Here is a 27,426-nt window from a genome sequence, read left to right on the forward strand (position 1 = left end):
CACCGCGGCAGCACGCCCTCGCACTGCGCCCCCCGGGCCCGCCTCGCTCCGCTCCCGTCTCCGCGGCAACCGGGTGGGCCGGGCGGGGCCGCACCGCCCTCGGCGCCAGGCGTGGGGCCGGCCGGGCCGCGGCGGGCGGAGCGTCCCGGGAGCGGCGGCGCGGGCAGCCCCGGCCCTTCTCCCTCACGGCTCGCCCGGCGGCCCTGCCGGCTCTCCCGGCGCCATGTGCGAGCCCAGCAAGCAGGACATCGCCGCCATCTTCAAGCGGCTCCGCTCCGTGCCCACCAACAAGGTAAGGGCCGGGCCGGGCCGGCGGGCAGCGCTCCGCCGCGGTGACACGTCGCACAGCCGGCGGGGCGGGGGAGGCGCGGGGCCCGCAGCCGGGCACGTCCGGCCCGGGACAGCAGGGAAAGGCCCGGTGGGTCCTCGGGGTGGCCGTCCCGGGAGCGGGGGAGCTCTTCCCTGCCTGCCCCTCGTTCCTCTGGCCGGCATCCCGCATCCCGAAGGAATGAGCCCTTGGGGAGGGAGGTGCGGCGTCCACCGGGTGCCTCAGGTCTGCTGCGAGTCAGCTCCGCTGAGCATAAAAGCAAGCTGCCAACCAGCTGCAACGTAGTGTTGAGTGTGTGTTTATTTTATTTTTTTCCCTGTTTTTATTACCCAGTGAAGTGGCACAGCCACCTGTGAAGTGATAAAAGTTTGTTGTTTTTGGATCCCGTTGTGCTTGTCCCGTGCTCAGGTGGGTTTTCCGTGGGATGAAGGTGTTTCTGCAGTGCCCATTGGGCTGGGAAAGGTGGCTGGCCAGGTGACGCGGCACAAGTGCCTTCCGCTGCTCTGTGCTGCTTGTTTGTGTTGGCTTTGCGATGTACGCTGAGAACATATGTGAAATATACACCCACCAGGAAACTTCGGATTAGCATGATGAAGGAACACGTTAGGTTTGTTTTCTGGGAATAGGAATCCGGATGTCTGTCTCTGGTCTGAAACTGACTTCCACTCTTTGAACACAATTCATTAAGACTGTGCAGGTCTGGTTTCTCAAAGCAGAGCTCAGAGGTGAGCACTCAGTTTCTAACAAAAGTATTCTTAAAACTTGCCTTTGCAATGGGGTAAAAAGTTTATCAAGGAAAGGTCCTAGTCCCAACAAGGACGGTGAGAGATCTCTTAGAAGCTCCTGAAATTCACTGGCACTCTGCCTGAAAATTGAGTAGTTTAGGGTTATTGTGGTGCTTTTTTTTTTGTATTGGGATCACCGGAGAACTAGAGAGTACTGTCCCTGCCTGGCAAGCGTGGAGTGCCTGGAGCAGTTCCCCTGTGCTGGACTCCTTGCTACTGTGTAATCAGGTGGATGTGGTACCTGTGGTTGCTCAGGTGTATCTGTCTCCCCATGTCAGGTGTCACACAGAAATTCAGTGTTGACATAGCAGTAGTAGCACAATGTGTGCTGCCGCTCGCCGTGGGCCAGTGGCAAAGAAGTGGCCCAGGCACAGAGAACTCGATAACAATGCCGCGGTGACCAGTCTGGGTGACCTAAGGCAGGGAGGGAGTGGAAAACAGCAGCTTAGATCTCACAACTCTCCCACTCCTGCCTGTCTCACTGTTCTCCTGAAATAAAAGTTGTTTCTTCCATCAGTTTCTCCTCTCATGTTTGTTTCCTTTCTGTTTCCTTTCGGTTGCCCTCTTCTTAAGCAGTCTATCTGCCCCTTTTATTTGCAACTCGTTTTTTGGGGGGAAGAAAGACATGGGAAAATGCAAATATTGAAAAGTGTTCTGGATTAAAAGCTTAGTAATTTGCTTTAGCTGTGCAGTTTATGGATAGAGTTTAGGAAGTCCTGCCTAATCTAGGCAGGCATTTGCATTTACACTGTTCTGGGTGCTCTGCAGTAGTTCTTAGTGCATGTGAGCTTAGGAAAATAATTCTCATTTAAATAAATGTGCAGTTTACTATGTGGATTAGAGTGTGTTGAAAGTGATGTTTTAATAATTGTCTTGTAATTAACACTTGTAATTTGATGTTAGTTCCCTTTATGATGAGGTTTTGAGTTCTTGGTGTCTTTGGGTGTTACATAATGTAGAGCTGGCTGATGACAGCAGACTGTTGATCAGCTGCCTGATGACTTAACAAACATGTTACAGTTACTAACTAGGATGTATTTTGTACCCATAAATATGTTCATAGTCCTTAAGCTACTTGATATTGTTAACTTGAGTGTTTGAGTTGTACAGCTCAACCCCTTTGAAGACTTGCACACTCAGGCTGTGCTGAAAGTCTCTTTGATTCTGTCAGACCTTTTAGATCTGTTCCTCTGGAAATGTTTTTTCATTTCTTTCTTTCATCCTGTCTCTGCTTGGAGTCCCAGTGTGTGTGTTGTGCTGGTGGTTTATAGGTAGCTGAGTTTTGTTGTTACAGTGTTATTTGGGTGTGGTTTGTGTTTGTGTTGGGTTTTGCCCCAGCATGGACTCTACTATCTTGTGTCCCTTAAGTCATTTTGAGGTGATGACGCTTCCAAAAGAGGCAGTGCTCTTGCCTTCCCGTGGCCAGCCCTGCAGCTCCCTCCCTTATGGTGGCATTCCTGGCCAGGTGGCTGTGCTGTGAGCTGGCCCTACCTTTGCTCTGAGTCCAGGTGCCCGTGCAGAGCCGCTTCCCAGCGGGATCAGCAGCTGGATTAGTGCTGATGCAAGGGAAGGAGGAAAGCATATCTGGGGACAGTGGCTGGTGACTAAGAGGAGCTGCTTGGGTGTAGATCCCCTTGGCTGAGTGTGGCACTGCCTCCTGAGTTCCAGCTGGGTTAGTGCTCAGGCCGCTGGATCCACAGCCCGGGAATGGCAAGGTGTGGATCTGCCCTGGGGCTGGAGTTCTGGGGGAGGTTCCAAATGTAGAGGCTGAAAGTCTCCGTGTAACCCTGACCTCAGGCATAAGTGCTCTTCCTGAACCTACTCACCTCTTCTGCTTGTGCCCAAAATAGCATTTCTATCAGCTATTTATTACTGCATTTCCACAGCCAAGGCCAATATTTTATTTATTTCTTTGTTAATGTAGGTGCTTTGCGCAAGGTGGATGATTTGTGATTTATTGACTGCTTGCCGTGGATTATACCCAAACCTCTGTGTTTGCTCTTGTACAAACATCTCAGTCAGGTCTTTGGCTGGTTTTTCTCCAAAGTGACTCTTACTGAATCTACACTGTGAAGTGTTTCAACACAAAGTAAATAAAAAGCGTGCAAGTGTATTTTGAAAGCACTGGATTATTTAAGCATATTCTTCAAATTTCTTTTTAATCAATATTTTAATATTTGAATTGCACCTAAATCTGTACAGAAAATACAATTTGTTTTTTAAAATGGAAACATTTTCTTAGGGTGCCTCTGAAATGGATTTTAATTTCTTCCCCCTGATTCTTCTTAAAATTTATCTGGTGACAAGAACTTTAAAAATTGAGAAAACTAAACAAAATTAGTCTAAATGTTAGTGGTACAAGCATCTATTTCTGTTGCATCACATTGATGGAAATAGCAGTTCCTCCTTTACTTTCAGAAGAAAATTGGATGTTCCTGCTTGCATCTCAGTCCTGAAAGGTGCATTTTTATGCCTGGGAATAATCTCCACAGGTGTCTGGTAGGGACTCCTGTGAGAGTGAAAATACTGAGCTGTGGCAGCCAACTCCAAGATGATGCAATTGACTTTAAGATGTTGAAATTATAAAGTGCTCATAATTGGAAGGAAGGAAAGGGAAAGGAGAAGAATCTTCAGGTATGTTTATAACTGAACTTTTAAAAATATGGGTGGTTTTTTTTTTAACCACCCACTCCAGATTCTCGTTTCCCATTTGTACTCCAGGGAATTTCCACAGGACTTCCAGCTGTAAGTCAGCTTTGCTCTCCTGTATCAGAAGTGAGACCAGGGTTGCTCTCTTGTCTTTAGTTTCAAGCAGAATCTTCTCCTTTTTTGTTGACCCGTCCTCCTTTGGCCTTGCAAGAAAAAGCCTGAAAGTAGTTGATTTAAAATGAAAATAAATCTCATGTTTTAAGGATCTGCTTCACAGAATCTGAGAAAAAAAATAACAAGTTCTGGCTACTTAGGCTGTGTGTTTTCTGAGAATATGGCATACATGAAGTCTTGCTCATTCTTCATTTTCCCCCACCCCTTCTGTGCCATTCTTCCACCTGAGCTTGTTTCAGGAGCTCCCTCTAACCCCTCCTGTTGTTCCCCATTCTGTGTTGCTCTCATTTCTGCTGTATGCCAGGGAATGCCCCATTTCCACATGCAGGAGTGGGATATGTAAGTAACATCAGTAAGTGTTAGGTCCCTGTTGAGAGGGAGAGGCAGGACTTGCACCTGCAGGAGCTGTGATCTCCATGATCTCTGTGTGTGTTAGCAGTCATTACCTAACTGCAGCTCACCCTGAAAGTGTGCAGTTGTTGGAAGAGTTAATGCTGGATCTGCTCGTGAACTGTGCTTGTGCCTGATAAATTTGGACTGCCCAAGCTAAATAGACCCACATTAAACTGAGGAGTTTAGCCTCAAACTGCTTTGGGCATGTAGTTGAAATTAATTTGGATGGATGATGGATGACATGACTTGAGCCCAGACTCAGGGCTTGTTTGACTATGTATGTACAAGAAAATAAAGACAAATCTCTGTCCAGGTTTACAGAGGGAGTTTCTGGCAAGAAGGCTTCTTAATTTTATTTTTATTTTGTTGTTCAGCTTGGCAAGGAGGTGCTGGAAGCTCTGTGGCCTGTTTATGATGTTCCATATGTTCCCACCTGTCTTGGAATAAACTTTATTTTTTATATCTGCATATAGCTAGAACTTCCATTGCTATCTGAGGATGCATTCAGTTTATAGGAGGACATTAAAGGATAAAGTTGCAAATCGGGATGCTGTCAATTTGTGTGTAAAAGCTTGTCTCTGTGGAGTGATTTCTTATTAGGTGCCCCTGGGTGGATGCTTTTATTGTAAAAATACTTCTCTGCAATCTTTGCAGATACTCTGAAAAAGCATTGATCAGATAATGTCATACAAGACTAGATGTGTACACATGGAATTGACTCAGAATAGCTGTTTCTGTTTAAAGTTATTGTATTCCTTGCATTTGATAATTTATTTGTATCAGATAATTTTTTCTGGTTCTTGCTTTCCTTGGTCAAAGAAGCACAAAACTCAGAATAGCTGAAAAAGAACTTGAAAGTTGTGGTCTGCTGACCTGCAAAGTGTATGAGACACACACAGACACAGCTCTTGCTGTTTTGGCTGAGTATTAGAGGTCCATCCTGGTGGAAATTCCTGGGTTTGTCCATGCAGTAATTGTGGACCTGGTTGCTTTTTAACCAGCGTGGCACAGACAGAGGAAAGGCTGATGTGGCAATTGGTGTGTGATGAATCATGCGAGTATCTGCAGAGGCTGTCTGGATAAGCCCTGCTCAGAGGCCTTCTTCACACAGCTGGATTGCCATGGCTTGCCCTGAAGGTCAAGGATTCAGTATAGGAAAGTAGATAATGAGGGCATTAGTCCTGCTGATAACTTTCTGGGGACTCAAAGGTGCCACATGAGGAGAGGCTGCCTTTGGGGAAATATTTCTTAACCACTTTCCAGCAGTGCTGCAAGTGCTGTGTTAAACGTGTGTTTGAACTAGGCTGATGTGGGTTCTCTGACCTGGTTTCTCAACCTGTGTACAGTGGTTATTTTTGGAAATGGGGAGGCTGTAGCTGTGTGAGCAGATTGTGTAACTCCTCTTTAGATGTCTAAAATTAGGATACATGGAGTTGTCATGTCAACAAATGCTGTAAGAATGAGTTAACAAAGTTGGATCACTGTAGGGGTGTTACACTGACCTGTAATACAACTCTAAGGCCTGGTTATGCTCAAGTCCTGTTACTGATGTTTGCTTGCTTGCTTTCAGGTGTGTTTTGACTGTGGAGCAAAGAACCCTAGCTGGGCAAGCATCACCTATGGAGTGTTTCTCTGTATCGATTGCTCAGGGACCCACCGGTCCCTTGGTGTTCACCTGAGTTTCATTCGGTAAGTATTGCTGAGTTGGGCAGCAAAATTCATCTTTTAATGGTCTTGTTTGTTCACACACCTGCTCAGAGAGAAAAACCCATTCTTCCTTCAGCTTCTGATTGTGTTGGCTTTGCTGTATCTGATAGCTTTTTGGTGATTGTGTTCAATTTGCAGCTCATTGTGGTGGCACCTGAGTTCTACCCTTCCAAGCCAAACTACTCTGTGGTTTTGTACATACATACACAACTATTCTAGTACTTGGGTAGTGCTCAGGCAGGCAGCTGGTGCAGTAAATCTGCACCCTGAGCTGGTTCTATTCCAGGTGAGTGTCCCAGCCACTGACTCAGGGTCTTTTGGGGTCTGATAAATAACTACAGATTACTAAAAAAAAGGTGGGAAGAGAAACACTTGGCAAAAAACCAGAAACAGTGATTTTAAGTGGCTTTGGTGGTGACACTAAAACCATTTCTTTGTGTTTAGGTCAACAGAACTGGATTCCAATTGGTCCTGGTTCCAGCTGAGATGCATGCAGGTTGGAGGAAATGCAAATGCTGTACGTACTCCCAAGTGTTTGCTTTGCACATTGAAGCTTGGTAGGCTTGGAAAATGTTGTCTGTCCTTACTGCCTCTCTTCCTGGGATTATTTTTATTTTTCCAGTCCTTTTTCTTTATTACAGCATCCCACCTCCCCATCTTTAAAGAAATCCTCTTGATGCTGATTTCATTGTCCATTCTTGCACATTCTCCATTTTGGTATAGTCTGAAAATGTTTTGGTTTTTTTCTTATAAGTCAGTGATGAACATCACTGGAAAGGCCAGATCAGGTTCCTTGTCAGTACACATCTAATTTAGACAGCTGCTCAAAGATGGCTTGTAAAGCAAGCTTATGGCCCCTTCCTGTGACCATCATTCCTTCCATGGCTCATGAAAAACCATGCCAAAACCCACAGAACTGCCAAAAGTCACCCTGGAGTAAAGATCTGACTTCACCTGAGTTAGCACTGCAGATGAGACATGCTGCATTGTTGGAGGGGGGCTAGCAGTGTCATGGTTTGGGCCAATTCACATTGGCTGGTACTTTCAACTTCATTTTTTATGTAGTTACACAGCATGTTTGTAAATTGAAGTTCTGTTGACAGCTGGTCTTGTTCTCAGTCTCCCTTTTTGTTTTTTGTAAACTCTTTGGCTATCTTTTCCCAGCTTTTTCCACAAATAACTGAGAGTTCTTCCTTAAGCTGGCCCACCCGGTGTGGGAACATGCAACTTCCAAAAGCAATTTCTGCTTTTCTTCTAATTCCCTGAATGCTTATCCCTTATATTTTTTTCATTTGTGCTTGGTCCTTAATGTTGTTTCTTTAAGAAGCTTCACCCAAGCTTGCTTTCCATTGTGTTTTCCTTGACAGTTTTAACTATCTTAAGCCTTTAGGGTTTTTCTAATTTTTTTTCCTATTTGCATACAAAAAATGCTGAGTTCAGGGTCATTGTAACTTTTCTTCCATTTCTGTATTTTCCAGTCAGATATTTCTCTTTGAATTTGGCATGCAGCAAGTCAGTATCTCAGGCTTACAGATCGGAGCAGTTACATGGTGTCTCCTCCCTCTTTTTCTTCTGCCTGTACTTGCTAAGTTATTCTTTTCCATGTTAGTACTGCTGTTATATAAATGTCCTCATCCAGTTTCTGTTATGTCACTTAGTACAAAAAAATCACAGTTTTGACTAATGAGAAGAGGGGGATTTCGTATTAAGAATAATCATCATATTCTTCATCATGTTAAGAATAGTTTCTTTTTTAGCCAAATGCTTAAAAGCCTTGATTAAATGATATCAATTCTGCTATGTAAAGGGTTTGAAGGAGTTCGAAAGAAGAGATGGCAACATCTGAAAAAGTCTTCTGTTAGTCTTAGAAACCCTTTTAGCAGAAGAATAATAATAAACCATAATTGTTTAATTTTGTGGGTTTTGTCTTCCTTCTTGGGTGTCACTGTTTCCTATCATACATTGTACCAAGAGGTGCAGAATACCCTCAGCAACTGCCCAAATACCTTAAATTCTCAATGGTCTGGTTTGCATTACTTCAGCAGATTAGTACTTGAAACATGAAAAAACAGATTGGTAAATTGTCTGGACATTTGAAGTAAAATTAACACTTTTCTTTTAATGGCACTAGAAAAACATTCCTTTTGGTTCCAGTTAAATACCAAATTCTAGTTTTACAAACTATTGTCTAGAAGCTGTGCTAGATTAATATCAATCATTTGTGTTCTGTAGTTGCCTGATGATGCTGAATCCTGGATAACAGCAGTCCTGAGCTTCCTGCTGTTTCAGATAGCTAGAAAATCCAAAGTGTCCTTAGTTCCTTGTGCTTTCAGATCAAATCTCTATGGTGATTGGAATTAGGGTTTCTAGGAAGCCCCTCTGAGTACCAAGTTAATAGGGGTATGTATTTACATGCAGAAATGCACAGTCCTCATTTATTAATTTTTTATAAATACACAAGCCTATAAACATATCTGGGCACATAGATATGTGCACAGACACTCTTTCATTTCAATGAAGACCATTTTTTTACACATTTTGATATTATTGAGCATACACTGATCTCCCCAGCCTGACAGAGATGAATCCAAGCAGTGCCTTTTAGAGCATTAGGAATGTCCTCTGGAGCACAGCTACTGGCAATTAATTGTACCTCTTCCTTCCTCTTAATCACTTAATTCCAGAACAAGGATTTTTTTAATATGTAATGGGAGCTTGCATTTGTATATGCTCTTAAAGCATCACAATGATGTTTTTTCTGTTTTATTTATATGTAAAGAAGTCACCAGAGTGGAGTTTCCTCTGTACTTTGCAGATTATTTAGACTCTATAATTTAAAAGACCAGATTTAGGCAGAGGAGCAGAGTAGTTTGCTGCATTGCAATATGTTTTTGTGCCAAATGTGATTAGCTTTTAAGCCTGTTCCTCACAGCATTTTCTGTGCTCTGCTTCCCAGTCTGCTTTTTTCCACCAACATGGGTGCACAACCAATGACACCAATGCCAAGTACAACAGTCGTGCTGCTCAGCTCTACAAGGAGAAGATCAAATCTCTTGCAACACAGGCCACGAGAAAGCATGGCACTGATGTGAGTAGTGTGTGTCCTGAGCTCTGGAGATTCCTGAAAAACTTCACCCTCTTTCCCTCTAAAGTCACTTTAAATTTCTAATCAGTAACACAAAAGATTATCAGTCTTCAGATAATGTGGCCGTTTCTCCATGAACCATGTAGTGGTTTTATTTCTGCTCATCCGAAATTGCATGTTTAGAGGAATACAGCATGAAAAACTCTAATGGAAATAACTACAGACTTTTTGTGTGATTTAAGTGGAGTTTGTTTTGATCAGGTAAATAATGTATTTTTTTGTTTTTTCCCTACAAAAATAACTTTTGGGAAATTAGCAAGTTGCGCAGAATTTGCTGTTCTCCATGAGAAATACTGAGGCAGTTCATGCAAGCTGTCAAGACATTGTTAGGTTGCTGACAGGAGTTAAGCAAAGTATCCAGAATTGATTTCTGAAGTGTTAGATAAGTTTGACAACAGTTCTCTTTTTCATACTCAGAAAACATGTTTTGATTGTTTAATTGAGGTTGTTGAAGTTTGTCAGATGAGTGGAAATTAAAAGCAAGAAGGCTTGATTTTTTTCTCTTATCTGTGCATCAAACAGCATGAAATTTAATAGATAATTATAATCTTAATTATTCATACTATGGACAATAGAATTCACATCACAAAGTTCAGAGAATATTTCTTTTGACTTAGTAAACAGCTTAAGATGTAAAATGTGTTCAAGTAAGTGCAACATACTGTGTGCATCTAAGTTTATGGCAAGTTCCCCAAATGACTCTTTGAGGAGCTGTGATTATTTTGCTTCAATTACAGGTTCCATCCAATAGTTTGATATTAAATATTGGAAAAATTCACTAAATATTTAGTAAATATTTTTAGCTATGCACTGCAAACTAAAGTTATTATATGCTATTAAAATTACTGAAGTAAAGTATTCAGATAATTGCATTTAGCACCAGCCATTGCCTCCCCTGTCACATGTTAAAAAATTCCTTTTCTGACTTAGTGATAGAGCTGATTGCTGAATGGTGAGGTGAGCTTGTTGTACCTTCACTGTCCTTTCTGACAGAGGTCATTAATCCTGCATGGAGTAGGAAGAGCTGTGAGAAAAGATTTGCCTGTGAGTAGTTTTGAAGTGCAGGTCACAGGTTGGAGTCCTGTCCTGCAGTCCTGTGGCACTCTGGGGACCTCATCCCTGAGACCTGGCTTTGCTCAAAGCTCTTGGCTCATCCACCAGGAGCACATGAAATATGTATGAATTCAATAAAAGAAGGACTGTCATCTATTGAACACTGGATAAATTTGTAAGGAAAAAATATGGACAAGAAAAAAAATCAATACTTTTTTAACCTGAAAACAAAACAGAGTTGTTTTAAGATTAATGCATTGAAAAGAAAAATACATTCATGCAATTAACCTGTAAAATTCTGGCCCTTATTTTTCAGCTGTGGACAGATGGGTGTGGAGTGCCACCAGCATCACCTCAGAACAAAGAGGAGGAAGATTTTTTTGCATCCCATGTTTCTGCCAAGGTACAAATTACCTGTCTAATTCTTGTTTGCTTTCTAAACACTTTGGTTGACTGTGAGCTCTATGGTGAAGATTAAACCCTGAAAGAAAACTTCATAGAGAAAAGGTAGGTCAGGGAGTTAATATTTACCTGCTTTTCCTTCTGTGAGTCAGAATTCTTCCTGGATGTGAACCACTTCCTAAGATGATCATTTTAAATGACCCAAATAGTAGCTAAATATGGAATGAAAGTCCATTTTATTGTAGACACAACAATTCCACTTGGAGCCAGGATTTCTTGCTTGGAAGTGCTCTGATATAAATGTACTGTGTGGTACCTTGAGTTTGCAATCAGCAAAGTGTAACAGTTCTTACAGCATTTGTTGGGAGCTGGTCACAGACCTGCCTTTTGAGGGGGATGTGTGTGAAGGGAGTGGGAGGATGCACCAGGAATGTTGGGAGGACTGCTCACAATCAAAAATGTGTAAAAAACAGGAAGTGCAAGAGCTTCTAGTGGGGAGAAGGTGTGGTGATTATATGTAAATAAGTCATCCAGCATACAATAAATAATCTAAAGCACAGTTAAAATGCATATTACTGGTTTTGGTGGTGAACATACAGTAAGCAGAATTCCTGAGAGGAAAAATAAAAGTGCTCAGGAGTAGGTTGAAACCATCTTGTTTTTAGTAAAGGTAGGCATTTTTTGTAATTTTAGTATCTGCCCTTATGAGTACAGGTTTTAATCCTAAAAGCTGTAATCATAAGAATTCAATAATTATAAACCAGTGATGTTTAGGCAGTCTTTAGCTAAGTGCTCATATTTATTTGGTGTATTCTATTTTCTGTGCACTTTTGATTCTGTCTGGTTTTTTCCAAGGCAAAGGATACAGAGTGGATGTTACCAGAACCAGTTTCTCTCCAGCAGAAAACTTCAGAAAACATTCCAGAATCCTGTGAAGGTATGACTGATTCTTTGTTAACAATAACTTGCATTTTTCTGATATTCTCTTAGTTTAGTCTCTTTTTAGCTTGCTTTAATAGTTAAATAACCTAACCATGCTTAATAACACAAGAATTTGGGGTTCCTGCTGCCCTTATAGTGACTGGGAAAGCTGTGATGGAAATACCACATTATGGTGTCTCTACCAGGCACTACCCTGAGTACAGTGACATGTGTTTTGGTACTTCATGCATTTTAAAGAGCTTTCTGATATTTTTACCCTTGTTATTCTTTATCTTTTAGGATCAGAACATGGACCAAGTGTTGATGGCCTTAGCACATCCCCACAGCCTGCATTAGGTAATGAGTGCAAGCAGCAGAAGAGAGCAGCAAGTGTAGGGAACCCAAATATCCCTTTGGAAAGAGAATGTCTGCCTAGGAGGAGCTGTGGAAATAGATTTTGCTCCCTTTTCAGCAATCTGAACATAAGAACTTGGACTGGAAAAATCCTGTGTTGATAATGCAATACCTTCAGTGACCAGGCTTTTATACTTAACTCTGAGCAGTTTGTCATACTGTGAGTTAGGAAGAAAAGCTGATGGAGACAGAATAGAGTAAAATACCTCAGTGATTTGTCGCTGTGAGGCTTGTCCTGCAGGGCCAGGCTTGTGAGAACAAAGTGTTCATTCTCAGCAGCACAGAATAAGGGCTGCCTGGGCCTGTTTCAGTTCTTTAGGCAGGTATGGTCTTCATCACTGTTTTTATTTGGGTTTGGTTATTTTAGAGCTGGAGACTACAAAAAACTTAACTGGATGCACTTCCTGCTTTTCTCATTTGTATCTTTAACGTGTTCTCCTAAGGCAGGTGCTTTTCTTGGTTGGTTTGGACATCACAAGTTCTGTCTAAAGGGAACAATCTCTGTTCTCTGTATGGCCCTTTCCATGCAAATTTCAGCTCAGGGTACTTTTTCTGTGTGCACAGGCATCCAGTAGGATGCTGTAGGAGCTGTTTATAATGCTTGTGATGTTTTAGTGGTGCAGGTATGTTCTATGTGTGTCACTGGTGGGTTTGAACACAGCCAATGCCTTTCTAGACAGGAAAAAACTCATCTTGGGAGTGGTATGAGGTCAGGTGGACCTCAAATCTAATTCAGAAGAGCAAGTCCTGCTTTCCTGTTCTGTTAACTGGCAGGAACCTGCAACAGACAACTGAGCTGTAATTTTATTCCTATTGCATATTTCCAAGAGATGCCAATCAAAGGTAGCTCCCCACATTTTCTTGGAGATATCCACAGCTCTGTTACATAGCTTGGTTTAGTATCTCAGCCCCTCAGTGTAGAAAGACATGAAAATAAATGGCAAAAACTGTTTTGAGGTTGATGTTACAGAAATTTTCTTCTGCAGTTCTGGAATTAATAAAAGTTGTATGTTAACTAATGTACATTTAATCCTTGCAGAGAACACCACCTTCATAAAAAAGAAGCCAAATCAAGCTAAGAAGGGGGTAAGTGTATGTAAACAATGAGTATTTTTAACTATGTTATAGGTCATTTATTTCAAGATCGTTTAAAGATATTTACAGACTTGTTTCTGCATGGGGTCTTTAGCACTTTCTTAGCATCTGGTCTCTGTAAAAAGGCATGAAGAGAGTTTAGTGTCTCTGAATGATGGTCCAAGGCACAGGAAAACTGAGGAAGGCAGCTCAAGTTCTGAAAGTGTGGCTGTTGCAACTGAAGAAGCAGCCCTAATAGTCACCCTAATGCCACCCTGAAGATGGGCTGTCAGGGTGATAGCTTCTTACAGGGACTCACTCCTTTTAAGTCTGGGCCTCTGTAGGACAGAAGATTTTAAAGGTTTATGGAGCAGATAATTTAGATTAAATCCCATGATTTTGTACTCCCACTAGAAGACCCTAATAGCCAAGAGGAATTTTTTATTCTGAGTGGTTTGTGCCGATCTGTTCCCTTCCAGTGAAAACAACAGAACTGGATTGAACAGTGTAGGTACAGTTTGTGATCTCTGTGTGCATGGCCTGGAGCTTTTACATGAAGGCTTTAAAGCAATAAAAGCTGAGGTTTTTTGTGAGTTTTGTTGCTGCAGTGTTGCAGGTGAGGAATTAAACACAGAGGAGACTAAGAGAAGCAGTTTGAGGGCTGTGCCACCATTTGAGTCAGCACCATTGTATCCATGTCTGCAGTATTAAGTGTGTTATAAATGCGATAATGGTTCCATTGCAACAAAATTTATTATATTATTCCTCTACAACAAAAGAAACCAAAATTGATCTATGTATTATATTTGTTTGAGCCTGCCAATATCTGAATATATTCAGTTAAAACCTGAATACTTCAATTTTTCTGTGAGACTTTGCTGCAAAGCCAACTAAATTTGTAAGAACAATTAGCAGAAGCAGAATTTTAAAGTCCAAGATATGGAAAGAAGTATTTTATGTGCTCCAAATTGTCCTTGCTGTTTTCAAGGACTGCTCCCAGACAGGATATAGTGTTTGCTGTTGCTTTCACATCTGGCTATTGAGTCAGCTTAGGTTGTCTCAGTTATAATTTTGGGGCTTTTGGTTTTTTCTTTTTCAACAATTCCAGCTTGGTGCCAAAAAAGGTGGTTTGGGAGCCCAAAAAGTGAGCAGCCAAAGCTTTAATGAGATTGAAAAACAAGCACAAGCTGTAGATAAAATGAAGGAACAAGATCTTCACAGTAGTAAGAAGACTGAGAAGGAAGAGCCACTGTAAGTATGAATTAATTACACAATGGCAAACCATGAAGCCTAATTTAATGAGCTAATTGACAGCATTTAAAATACTACCATAAATTAGCATATGCAAATAAAACTTCAGTTCTTCAAAAAAATTCCCAAACAGACATGGTTAAGATGAGCCAAGCAGTAATTCCCCCAGTGCCTTTTTTTGGCCATTAAATATATGTTTATACACTTGATTACCGTAGAAAATTAATTATTAAGAAAACTCTTGGCTCTTGAATTTTTTTCGTCTCCTGCTGGTTACCTGGTTTATTTTGGTTTGGTGTAGTGACCTCAATGCTATTGAAAGCAGTCTTTCTAAGAGCATAGGGAATATTCAGCTTGTACTTACTCCTAAGAGCAGAGGAAGTTTAGGTATGTCTCAAATTGCCTGATGAAGTTGTCAGCTGATTTCTACTGGAACTGCCTTCACTTTTCACCAAAACCCTTTCAATAATTCTGTCTGAGGTCTTGAATCTCTTGGTGCACCTTAGTTATTAAATACTCAGCCCTAAAGCTCACAGGGTGCTGTTCCTGATTCTTCTATGTGCTTTTGGTTTTTAATATTCCATTGGTTGTCATCAAAATGACACTACTAAATGGTTGGTCAGTGTACACTTTTACTGTTCCAGTAACATCCTGTCAGGTGCTAGAGAACCCATCCTATAACCATTTAAGAAGTATTCTGAATTGTTACATAATTACAGGATCACTTTTTGCTCATAATACCAAGGTCTTTGGTCTATACTCTCCTCCCAATTCCTTTTGCTCACTTTTCTGTTGCCCGTGCAGAAATGAATGTTTTGGTTGCATTAAAAATGCCAATCACAAGGGGATCATTTGAAGTGTTTTAACCACAACATCATGGTTCTTGGTGTTTGCCAAAAACTACCAGTGGAGAGACTCTGAAGTAACAACTAAATAATAAAAAAAGGATTGTTCATGTATTATTGTTCTTTATCAATATTGTCTTTGACTGTATAATTTAGTTTAGAAGAAAGTCCCAAGCAGTGTCTTGAGTTTTGTGTCAGAAATGTATAAATCCAGAGATCCAAGCCAACTTTTATTTAAAGTTCTGCAACCTTTCTGCTGCAGCTGAAACCCTCTAAAAATGCTTGTACACATGAGGGATGCACATACACTGAGTTTATGGATCCAGTCCCAGTGGAGGCAAGAGATCTGTATTTCCCTGAGATTATCAATTAGGTGGCAGCAGATACCAAAATGAAAGGAAGGGTGAACTCTGCTAAAATTGCATTTGCTTCCAACTATTTTGTGTGGTGTTTTTAATTTTAAAAGCTTGAGTAACAAGCTTTACTAAATTAATTCAATATGACTTTGTTATGTGGCAAGGAATGAAGTGATTCTTTTGTAGTTTAGTATTTGGAAGGAGGAAGAGTTCTGAGACTTAAATGTGATTTTAAATTCTTACACAATTTTCTTATCTTCTTCTGTGCACTGACAAGAATAGATAGCTGAAATTACATCTAAAAACTTGATCAGTACTCCCATTTGTTTTAATCAACAGCAAATAAGATTTTGATGTTCATAAAATAGATTTCCTGAGAAGGGCTGCTAATCTTCCTGCATAAAGTGCTGGGTAGATGGTATCAGTTATTCCTTTCTGCTTTGCAGCACATCTACCAGCAGCATCCAAAATCTTATTTGCCTTTCTTCTGAAAGTTCATTTGTACTTCATCCCAGTTGAGACTTATGAATTAAAATATTGCTCATTAAAATCAGTAAAAATTGTATCCCTTTTGACCTGACAAATTAAATTTAAGCAGTATTTCTGCAATTCTGTAATCAAGATGAAAAACCTCAGTCTCTGCTGCAGTGGTGTGACTGGAAGATATTAAGGTGGTTTAGAGGTAAGGGATGGAGACTTAGCTGGGCCCAGATGTACCTTAAGGGAAGACATTAGAAAATAGAGTGCTGAAATAAATATTGTTAATGTTCTACTAATATTCCTGGGTTGATTCAGTGTAGCATTGAACATTTCTCTGATAACTGTGTTTTTTTCCAGTGTATCATCTTTAAGGTTGGCCTACAGAGACCTTGATATTAAGGCCAAAGAAGAAACCTTAAACCTCTCTGGTAAGAAGAAAACAGAACTGGAGAGGCTTGGCATGGGATTGGGCAGCAATAGGAGGTATGTGAAGTTCTGGAAACTGTATTTGAAATACTCTGTGGTTTCATGCACTTATCCCTCATTTTACTCAGGAAATTAAGAAATGGACTATAGCATGTTATGGAAACTTGAGCAATATCAGCAAAAAAAATCTTCTCTTTGTCAAGGGGAAGCTTCTGATAGATTTAAGTTCTAACCTGCCAGACAGAGGTCAACCTAGATTGTGTTTTCCAGCTGTCAGAATGGTCTTTGTGTTCAGAAGTCCTCTTCCTGCTTGAGAGAATGACAGTTTTCCAAGGGTTTCCTTTATTTTAATTCCTCTTTCTTTAAATGTCTGTATAGCCTGGGCTTTCTCAGCAAGCTTCAGAAACTAGATTTGGGTTTTGATTTCTTTTTTTTCTTTTAGGGTATGAGATTTGTCATCTTTGACATGCTTGTTTTCTTCCTGTCCCCAGTGGCATTTCTCACTCAGTCGCCTCAGAGATGCAAACAATCGAGCAGGAAACGCCTACAATTGCAAAGCCAAAGAAGAAGTACATGGATGATGTGGAAGACTCTTACTTCTCTTCTAGCTCGAGGTATTCTGTAAGCTTTTGATTCTGGATGGGCCCAGAAGATTATGCAAGTTCCATAAAAATGTGCACAGTGTTTTTGAAAGCTGAGATGGAGGCAGTTTGAAGCTGTGGACACACGCAGCATGTTTTCAGGGGACATGGAATCAGAAGAGTGGTGGGAAAGTTGGCTTTACCTCAGTGACAGATTTGTGAAGGAGGGGAGGAGGCTTTGTTGGAAAAGTGGTCTGAACTATTTGTTTGTAGATTATATCTTGTCCAGAGTCTCGTCTCTGCTTGCACAGACAGTTGCCATATGAACTTTGTATTCCAAATCCAGTGAATTTTTTGTCAAAATGACTTGTGTTCATTCCTTTTTTCTTTTCTTTCTTGTGCTGTTGTCTTCAAATGAAATAAGCATTGAAGTCTGATATTAGATGTACTACAGTTGCATCATTCTCTGCATGCCAAATGCACAAACTTCAGTCTTCTTGAGGTATTGTGCTGGGTGTGTTGTGTGAATGTCTGCAGTCCTATTTCAGAGACTTTTATGTATCTGAACATAAAATGTGAGCAAAAAATAATTGCGACATTTTTTATCAGAGGATGAATTCAATGCACACTATAAAATATTGCTCTTGGGAGAAGAAAAATAATTAGATCTTACAGGCACTAATTGCAATGAACCAGCTGTTTCTGGACTGAGAGATGTAAACAGGTGTTGCTTTCATAAACTGCCTTTATTGGATCCATGCCACAGCAACATGAGAAATTGTACCTAATTGCTTGTAGACAGGCAACAAAAGCACAAAGGCTTTTGTGTCACTATTTTGTAGTGCAATCACTGCAACAGAAGTACAAATGTGGGTCCAAGGAAAGTGGCAGCAGTCTTGTAAAATAAAGCATAGCATTTCAGTGCTTGCCTGAAAAGAACTGTTACTGCTCTGAAATTATTCATCAGCTACCAGCAGGCAAAGGATGAATTATGGAGGAGCTTTTAATGTGTTGTGGTTCAGTGATTAGAGGATAGATTGTAACCTGGCTGTTCCCTGCTCTTGTTGTTCTGGTTGGAGCTGGGAGGATCTAATTGGAGTTGGTACACAAGTTCATTCTCTTTAAAAAAAGAACAGTCAGATTTGGACTTCTTAAGCGTATTATTATCCTTTATTTCAAGCTGTGACTTTGAAATAGAGGCCAAGTATCTTTAGCATCATCTTAGTATATGCCCAAAAGCAAAATAATCATACTGGATATTAGAGTGTTGATAAGTGAATTAAGCAAGCTAAAGGTCTCAAGCTCAAGATTTAGACATAAAATTGAAGCCTCTGAAAATCCTGAATTTTGATGTTTTCTTTTGCTACAGTTAATAAAATCTTTACTAACATCACAATGTAATTTTTTAAAATTTTGTGTTAAATGCAGTTTTCCTTTCTCTTTCCCACCCCAAATACTGAAGAAGTATTTTGCAAAGCTGCAAAAACCTGAGAGGAAAGGATAGAGAAAATAAACACTTTTACCCAAATCAGCTCATGCAGCCCCTGCCCAATGCCATTGGTGGCCATTGTGAGACTGGAAAGCTTCAAATCCATAAGAACACTTTGATTGTTTGTTATTATGGAATTTATAAAATTGCTGTGGTTTCTTTTTGTCCGTCAGGAGAGAGGCTCCTGCTTTTTGTAGAAGTTCATTCCAAATCTGCCCCTCATATTTCCCATGCTCAGTGCTGAGACTTTGCTGCTGCAGGTGTCACATTTCTCATAAACTGCAAAAACAAGTGGCCTGACCATTCATAGTGCAACCATGGAGAATTTTTTTTTTAAGAGTATTTTTCACAAGATGCAGGTGCAAACTTTAATATCCTATCTTGTTCTACTGAATGGTTCCATTCTCCTATCCCCCTGTGGTTTTGATCATCTTTCTCCCTATCCTGGTCATAGCGAAAATTCAGGTAAATTTATTTTTTAAAGCACAAAATCTTAATCTTTGGCATTTTAATAGGTTTTGGTGGTTTCTTTTTTTTTTTTCCCCAAATACTTTCCACATATGCTGAGGTATGTGTTGGTAATCAAAAGGGGAAAAGATCAAATCATGTACCGGAATTTACATACATGCTTCATTCTTTTCCTTTTCTTTATTTTGTGTTTTCCCCATAGTTTTGATGTGCAAGAGAAGATTGCCTTATTAAATTCAGACTCCCTTTCAAGAAATATGTTTTTGGCATTTAATTTTAATCAAATGTGTGGCAAAACTCACAAGTTCTTAATATTTGGACTAAAAAATAACCAGAACCAGAAATAAAGGCTTTCCTGTCTGTTCTGAGCCATTGGATTCAACTGTACAAAGCTTCTAAAGGAGTATTGTGAAATCCAAATTAGTCACTGACACCTGTAATTTTGGTCAAAACATACTTGCTAGTGAACACTTACAGCAGTCATTATCTAACAACAACTATATATATTCCCACTTTTCAAAAAATAACAAAGTTCTGACTTTTCAATAGGTTTTTCTTTCTTTCATTCTAGGTACTCTGATTCTTCAGATCTGAGGAGCAGCACTTTCTCTAAATGGGACGACAATTCAGATGCTTTTTGGAAGAAAGAAAATAATAGTAAAGACATTGATATATTGTTAACTTCAAAAAGCACAGGATTTTCAGACAGGTACACCAAGAAAACCAAACTGGTTTTTGTCCAGAAAGCCCAAGTTTTCATGTGATTTGAGTCCTGGTGATAGTAGTGGGATTTTCTTCAGTGTGTAGAAGGAGAATTTGGCCAGAACTTTCATCAGCAGTCAAGGGATCTCCTGACTGAGTTTCTTTTGTAAGCTGAATTTCTTCCTTACATTTTAAGCACTGTCTGTTGTGCTCAGAGTTGTTCAGTGCATGTAGTGGAGGTAATTCCCAAACACTTTCAGGAAAAGAGGAAGTAGACAAAGGATGTGAGGAGAAACTCAAATATTTGCACTGTTCTGAGCACATACCTGCTTTGTTTATTGTGTGATGAATCAAAGGAAACCTTGTTAACAAATGAATGAAAATTTGGAGTGCTCAGTTCTGAGGCTGAAGGTACTAGAGACATAAACAACAGGTCTGATTGTGATGGTAAAAAAAATATATTTTCTCTATGACAACTGTATTTCTATCTTTGTAACCTAGTAGAAGATGTAAGAATTTGGTGTAGGGGGGAGGATATGTGCTTGTTTGGTGTTTTCTGCCTCTCTTCTTTTTACTTTATATCATATTTTTCATTTACTTGCACAATTTGAGCACTTGAGTGCTTCTTGTTTGATTCCTTTCATTCTCATGTGGGTGAGGTTTCTGTCCCTGATGCAGTTTGTTTCCTTGCAGGCCTGCATCCCGGCGTAAGCCTGAACATGAACCTTCTGCAAACACAGATGAGGCACAGAAAAAATTTGGCAATGTCAAAGCCATTTCATCAGACATGTACTTTGGAAGGCAAGATCAGGCTGATGTAAGTAGCAAACAGTGATAAGTATTTTTAAATGTAAAAATATTCTTTGACTGTAAAAATTGTATTCTTGTGAGTTAGAGAGAAGGCAATAAATAGTTAAAATTGGTAGAATTTGTGAGCTTATAGAATTATGTCCCCTTGATTATTTGTTTGATAGAAATGTACAAACTTCAGATCATTTATAGTTTAATTTTAAGGAATTGGAGTTGCATGATAGGACTGTACCTCCATCATTCTTCTTACATGATAGAAGTGGTAGGCTATGATTTAGCACTCCTGATTTTTGATAGAATCAGGCTTAATTTGTTCTGGATACCCAAACCGATGCCAACAAACCACTGCTGAAACACCTTCCTGCTGTGCATTTGTTACATGAAAACATCATTTATGTTGTGAGGCTAACCAGGTAAAGAAATTGTACAGTGAACTGCATGGAGTTGAATCAGCCTAGAAAAAGAGATTAGTATTGTGCTGCATTTTGGAGGCGAGACAGAGATTTTGAATGAAAAACTAACAGTGTAAGTACTAATTAAAAATACAATTACTATTTGCAGGGAACTTGGAAAAATTTGAGTTAAAAGTGTAATGTGGTTGGAAGGGTCAGCAGGATGTTAACTGCAGTGCTTTCCTCTTGGTTTCACATATTTTAGTTGTTGTTTTTAATGGCTTCATAGTTTTCCAGCAGTTGTAGGGTAATTAACAGCTGGTGGGACCTTTGGGGTTGCAATGATAAATGTCACTCTTGGGTAACTCAGAAATGAGATGGTGGCAAACTCAGTGTAAGTGATGTGAAAACTGAAATGGGCACAACTTCAGTTCTAAATGTCTGTAGTCTCTCAGATTGTCTGACGTGACCTCAGAAGGTGACATCAAGGTGATAAAATCCTTTTTATTCTCAATTCTTTTCCAGTATGAAGCAAGGGCTCGGCTGGAAAGGCTTTCTGGAAGCACATCCATAAGTTCAGCTGACTTGTTTGAAGACCAGAGGAAACAATCAGCAGGTACAAATCAAACAGTCAGAAACTGGAGCATGTGGGGAATGCAGGCCCTGACTCTGCTCCTAATCACAGTCATCTCTGTGTTCTGCAAGCAGAATGCTAATAGCTCCCACAGGCATGACAGGTGTTGTCCTTGTTTGAAAATTAATCCCTTAAATTTCAAGTTCTCTATTTTTGATTCTGTAAGTTCAGTATTTTATACTGGGGACTGTGTTGCAAATAACAGACTGTTTTGTAGATAACATCTATCAAAGGAAAACTGTAATATTTTCCACTGAGCTAGCACCTAAATGGAATCTCAGGTAGTTTTTTTGATCAGTTACCATAAGTAACTCATTAGCTGTCATAAAACTGGATCTAGGAAAAATCATTAAATAAATGTTAGTGGACTTGAAATTCCCATGTAATCTGTTGCATGGCATATCCACTCAGGGGGATATTTCCTTCTACCTCTGGCCTTGCAAAATTATTAAGGAAGATCTTAATTTGTTTGTTTCAAAGATTTGTTGGAGCACCTCACATGGGAGAGTGTAGTTCATCAAATCAGAAAGGGAGAAAGATTGGACTGAATGAAAAGAAGCCCCTTAAGATATTGAGAATGTCTTATGTTTTCTTTCCAACACTTCTTGGATTGTGCAATAATGTGCAATGGAAAAGGTGGCACAAAATGCTGGAACATTTTATAGGCTTAATCAGTTGAGTTTCATTCCTTAACTTTTGAAGAAATTGGAAAAAGAAGAGTTACTGAAGAACTTGAAATCTGTGAATAATTATTCAAACAGCCTGGAAAAACAGACAGTGTGCAGCATCTGATTTTACTTTGGAACAAAGTAAGAGGGAAAAACCCAAAAACATGTGACTGTTTAGTTTTGAGCCCCTGAAAGCAAATTTGAATAAACAGACTAGCAGAGAGCACACACACATGGAGGAAGCAGAATTTTATATTAACTATATAGTTAATATAATTCTATAATATATTATGTAAATATGCTATATAATATAATATATTTATTTTAGGTATTATATAACTATATGGTTATTTATAACTCCTGATACTGGTTGCTTAAGTAAAACTGGGATTTAGGAATTGGAAATGTGAAAAAAAGTAATTAAGGAGGGAATAAGATACCAAGCAGAACTCACAGGTAAGTTGCTTTAGCCACTTGAAAGAGCATTTGCCACATGGTGTCATAAATTCACACCATATCAAATACTGAAACTTCCTTTCCTGCATGTCTCTGCTACACCCCTCACCCCAAAAACTGAGGGGTGGCCCTTCTTGGAGAAATGCTACTGCACTGACAGTTTGTCTGCTGGGGAATGAATGCCCAGGCTATCATTAGTTCCATAAAATAAACATAATCAGGACACTGTCAATAAAAACACCATTGTAGTTCTGGAGACCTTGCCAGGATAAAACATCCTTTGCTCTAAGGTTGTTTTTATGAGCACTGGTGAGGTGTCAGTGAGGGCTCCTTGCTTTTGTACAGAATGCTGTAAGGAAGTTTTTAACCAAGGAGAGGGCTGCAAGAAAAGGCCTTTTTGCATTATTTCAGAGCTGATGCTTAAGAAAATCAAGGGGCTGACTTGGAGGTGCTGATTTGGAAGGAAACCACAAGAAAAGGAGATGCTTTCGTGCCTTGTTTACATGAACTTAACCGAGCCAGCAAATGAAGGAATTCTTGTGGCTGAGAAGTGGTTAGAGATTCTCAGGTTATTTATATTGGCAGATTTTATTTCTGTGACTGATTTTAGTAACAACAATGCCTTAAGCATTTGATGAATGAACAGATCGTAAGTCCAGGTTACAGCTCAGAAATAGGGCTGTCTGAGGGAACTCTTCAAGGGAATCTGTAAAGAGCATCTATAATATCTATAAACCCATGCTGGGTTGAAGGATTGGAGTGCAAAGTTCTCTTAATGTGACAAGATATCTGTGCTACAAACCATCCTCTTATCTTAGGTAAAACAAATTATCTCCAGGATTGTCTGTCTCAGCCTGCTGAGGAGGCAGGTGCCTTTAACTTCCCAGGATAGAGGAGCTCTTCCTTCTCTCTCTTCCTCCTCCACCCCTGTTTGGAAGATTCAAAGGAGTCTCCATTTGGAAAATGGTCTGGTTTGGGATAGTTACTCCCTGGAGCCCCATTTATTCCCAAGATCCTTGGGGTGACCTCATTGTGGCCTTGCAGTGCCTGAAGGGAACCCACAGGAAAGATGGAGAGAGACTCTTGACAAGGGCCTGGAGTGACAGGACAAGGGGCAATGGATTTAAACTGACAGAGAACAGGTTTAGGTTGGATATTGGGAAAAAATTGCTCCCTGTGAGGGTGTTGAGGCCCTGGCACAGGTTTTCCAGAGAAGCTGTGGCTGCCCCTGGATCCTTGGCAGTGTCCAAGGCCAGGCTGGATAGGGCTCTGAGCCAGCTGGGATAGTGGAAGGTGTCCCTGCCCATGGCAGGGGATTGGAATGAGATGATCTTTGAGGTTCTTTCCATCCCAGGCCTTTCTGGGGCTGACTCTGTGATCACAGTTCTGTGATTCTGGTTTACTTGGATTTGTGCCTTTGACAGTATCCCATACTTGACATTAAGGCATGCCAGTAATTATTTTCACCAATGAGTGGGTGACAGTAGCTGTTAGCATGTTAATACTTAGCATGCAGTTAGTTTAGACTGCACTTAGAGTAGCTAATTATCTTTGATTTTATTTACCTTTAGACCTGCATTTTCCATAATAACAGCTGAGTTAATTCTGTCCAAATTTTAAGGAAGGCTGGATTGCCAGCATTGTTCTGGAGTTATAAAACCTAATTTATTTACATTTACTGTAATGTCAGTGAATTTTTCCAAGCCTCAAATGTAGTAAGGCAAAATGTTTGTGTTTGTATGGCATGGACATCACCCCTCTGCATGCACACAAATAGGGCTCATCACTTCAGCCACCTCTGAAGTGCACTCATCTGTAAATTGCAAGGGGATAAGAGCTGTTGAGGATACAGAATGACATTGTCACAGACTGAAAGTACACAATAAGTCATCTACTATCCAAACATCAATTGCTTTGCTGGGAATGCAGAGTGTAGAGGATGACACTCTTGAGTGGAATAATGAAAACCTGAAAACAATCCAAAGGAAATGCATTTAAGACACTGAGATCTCTGTCTAGTGCTCCTGGTCATACATTGTACTTCAGGGAGGAAAAAAGGTTAATTTTAATATTTTAAAATTCTGTTTCCTCCATGTGTGTGTGTTCTCCTTTTAGGAAGCTACAATATTACCAATGTCTTGTCTTCAGCTCCTGATATAACTCAGTTTAAACAAGGAGTGAAATCCGTGGCTGGAAAACTTTCTGTCCTTGCTAATGGAGTCATGACATCTATACAGGTGAGTAAAAATATCACAATCTATTAACCATCAGTTGAAGCCTTTTTTATAGGGATTTAATACCATGGATCCTGCCACTGAATTATCTTTAGGGAGAACAGAATACTTTTGGTTTTGAGCTCTGTAGACCTCTCAAAGTAGACAATAAATCTTTATCATTTAGAAAACAAATCTGTATCTGCTAGCTCACCTTCATTAGGATATCTTTTTTCTTAGAATTAAAAATCCTGTCATGAAAGTTATTTGTTGTCACTCTATTTTCAACTCATCACCGTTGCTAACTCAGAATGGAGTAGTTTGGGTGGAAGGGATCTGCAGTGATCATCCAGCCCAACTCTTGCTTGGCTCTTTAGTTGACCTTTGATCCATGTTTTTGCATGAAATAAGCCATCCTGACCTCAGTGTCCAGCATGTTTTGTGCTCCACTCACTTGGTAATTCCTCTATGGGGTCATTGGGAACTCTCAGATGTTTGAAAATCAGGCTGATTATTCTGGAATTCCACCCTAAACTCCAGTTCTTGGAAGCACTGGTCCATTTTCTGAAAGTCTTGAAGAATTCAGCAGCTATTTATTGCACAAATTGAAATAAAACTGATTTCTTTGCATGGAAAACTCACTCATACCTGGTTTTTATTTGTTTTTGCTTTTCTAGGACCGATATGGTTCCTAACTGAAGCTAAAGAAGGATTCCTCTTCAGGCACACAAGTAATCACTCTGCTGATTCAAATGAAGGTTGCCTTAAGACCGATGATGTTTTTACCTATTTCTTAGTGCAGATTTCTGACTCAGCCTCTTCTTAGTGCTGTTTCATCTTAACAGAGCAGAAATCTTGCAGCAACTTGTTACATTGCATATACTTTTTCTCTTTTCTTCCTTTCCAGTCTTTATTTCTTAACAGCCTTATTGTTAGATAAGCTGGGAGCTTTATTTTATTACTGGCTCTGTTTGTGAGGCAGGAAGGAGAAAGGAGGTGGTGGTGTTCAGTAGACTGTAGCAAAATATACATTTAATTTAAACCTGTGTTGCCAGGAAGTAAAAGCTCTTAAAGTCATAAATTGATGTGCATTAAAATGGTGGGGAATTAGTGGTTTAATACAGTATTCCAGCTAGAAGGTTCTGTGCTTAGATGTGAAATGTGGAGAAGTCAAAGTGTGGTAATGCTGAATAGTGGATTTCACCTTGTTGTGGGAACAGTCTATTTATTCCTAGTTTTGAAAGTTACAAATAAAATTGCAATATAGAATCCTTAAGTGCTTTTAAAAATTCTGTATTGTGTAAAAATTGAAAAAAAAACTTGAAATATACTAAGGGCCTAATAGAGTAGTTAATTAAATACTTGTTAAAAATGTTTAGCACAATCTTAGATTTTTGATAAATTATCAATTGCTGAATAAGGAAATAGGGGGCTGTGTTTTAGACAGTCTAGAATTTATTGCTGATGACATCCTGCATAAAAATGATTATGACCTTAAAGAAGAAACTTTTCAACCAAGAATAAATTCAAGTTAATTCTGTTCTGTAATTTTCTTAATTCAAATTTGTAAACTGCTGATATCTAATAAAAACAATTGATATAAACTAAGTTTTGAATTCAGTTTCTATGTGTGACCATCAGTATCCAGCTTTCTAAACATTGTCACCTGTATTTTGTCTATACAGTGGTCTGGTAAAATCAGCCTTTAGTTTCAGATAGTTAAACTTGCTTTCTTATTAAATTGCTGTAGTGATTTAGAAATCAAAACACTTTAGTTGGGGTAAAAAATAAACTTCTGAACTGAGATACTGTGTTAAATACAGTTAACAGTGTAGCTGTATTTAGGATTTCATTTCTACCTGCCTCTTATCTAATTCCCACTTCTGATAATCTGTTCTTATGGTTGTTGGGTTTAGATTTATTGATTAAATTTATTCATCAAAAAATTGCCTTTATTTTTTAAGAGAGTTCAAAGATGAGCATTTGTTCTGCCTAATGGTACAGCTTTGCAATAAAAGATTTGCTTTCCTACATCCTTTCCCCATCCTATAGAGATGATTTTGGTAATGTAACAGAAAAAGTGTAGTGCTTAGGGCATGCTTTGGTTTTCCCTAATTACAGGTAGCAGTTTTTGGCTTTCAAAGCATTCTTCATTTGACTCTACACATAAAATTATTACAAATAATCAGTGATTAAGATCAACTTTTTGGGGTTGTGATACACAAACAACATCCAAACTTGCAGAAGAGATGCTCCTCCAGTGTCTGGGCTGCATATTCAGACATCTGAGGATGGATGCAGATACTTCAATTAGGGCAGGGAAGGGTTAAGAGGTGTAGTTCTGTCCCCCCTCTTATGGTTCCTCATTTGTAACAATTTGTGACATCAGCTACACTGCAGTAAATGTGTCCTGGTTTTATGCATTGTTGCAAACCAGTCCTAGATGGAAAAATACTATATATATATATATATATATATGTTTTTGTGACAAACTTGTAAGGAAGACTTGGCATTGGTCACCAGTTGTGTGTTGTTGCAGTTCTTCTTGTGGTCTGGCCACAACTGAATAAAGAATTTATTTTGCTTGAACAAAGATAAAATGTTTGCATT

At 39.6% G+C, this 27,426-nt stretch overlaps 1 protein-coding gene across 2 annotated transcripts; it reads left to right on the top strand.

The window, feature by feature from the left end:
- The first annotated feature begins 76 nt into the window (after window positions 1–76).
- On the top strand, window positions 77–26,424 carry ARFGAP3 (ARF GTPase activating protein 3). Of its 2 annotated transcripts, none has more exons than XM_054631247.2 (16): window positions 77–292; window positions 5,900–6,018; window positions 6,481–6,553; window positions 8,993–9,124; window positions 10,551–10,637; window positions 11,492–11,573; window positions 11,858–11,914; window positions 13,011–13,057; window positions 14,154–14,296; window positions 16,335–16,460; window positions 16,895–17,017; window positions 19,513–19,650; window positions 20,337–20,460; window positions 21,371–21,461; window positions 24,719–24,840; window positions 25,494–26,424. In XM_054631247.2, exons 1-16 carry the CDS (start codon window positions 224–226, stop codon window positions 25,509–25,511), a joined length of 1,551 nt encoding a protein of 516 aa, XP_054487222.1. In that variant the 5' UTR covers window positions 77–223; the 3' UTR covers window positions 25,512–26,424. The 2 variants fall into 2 exon arrangements, with proteins under 2 accessions (XP_054487222.1, XP_077034475.1); XM_077178360.1 differs by lacking the exon at window positions 77–292 and adding an exon at window positions 718–736.
- The last annotated feature ends 1,002 nt before the right edge of the window (window positions 26,425–27,426 follow it).

The sequence above is a fragment of the Agelaius phoeniceus genome, chromosome 5, assembly GCF_051311805.1.
Source record: "Agelaius phoeniceus isolate bAgePho1 chromosome 5, bAgePho1.hap1, whole genome shotgun sequence".
Classification (NCBI taxonomy): Eukaryota; Metazoa; Chordata; class Aves; order Passeriformes; family Icteridae; genus Agelaius; species Agelaius phoeniceus.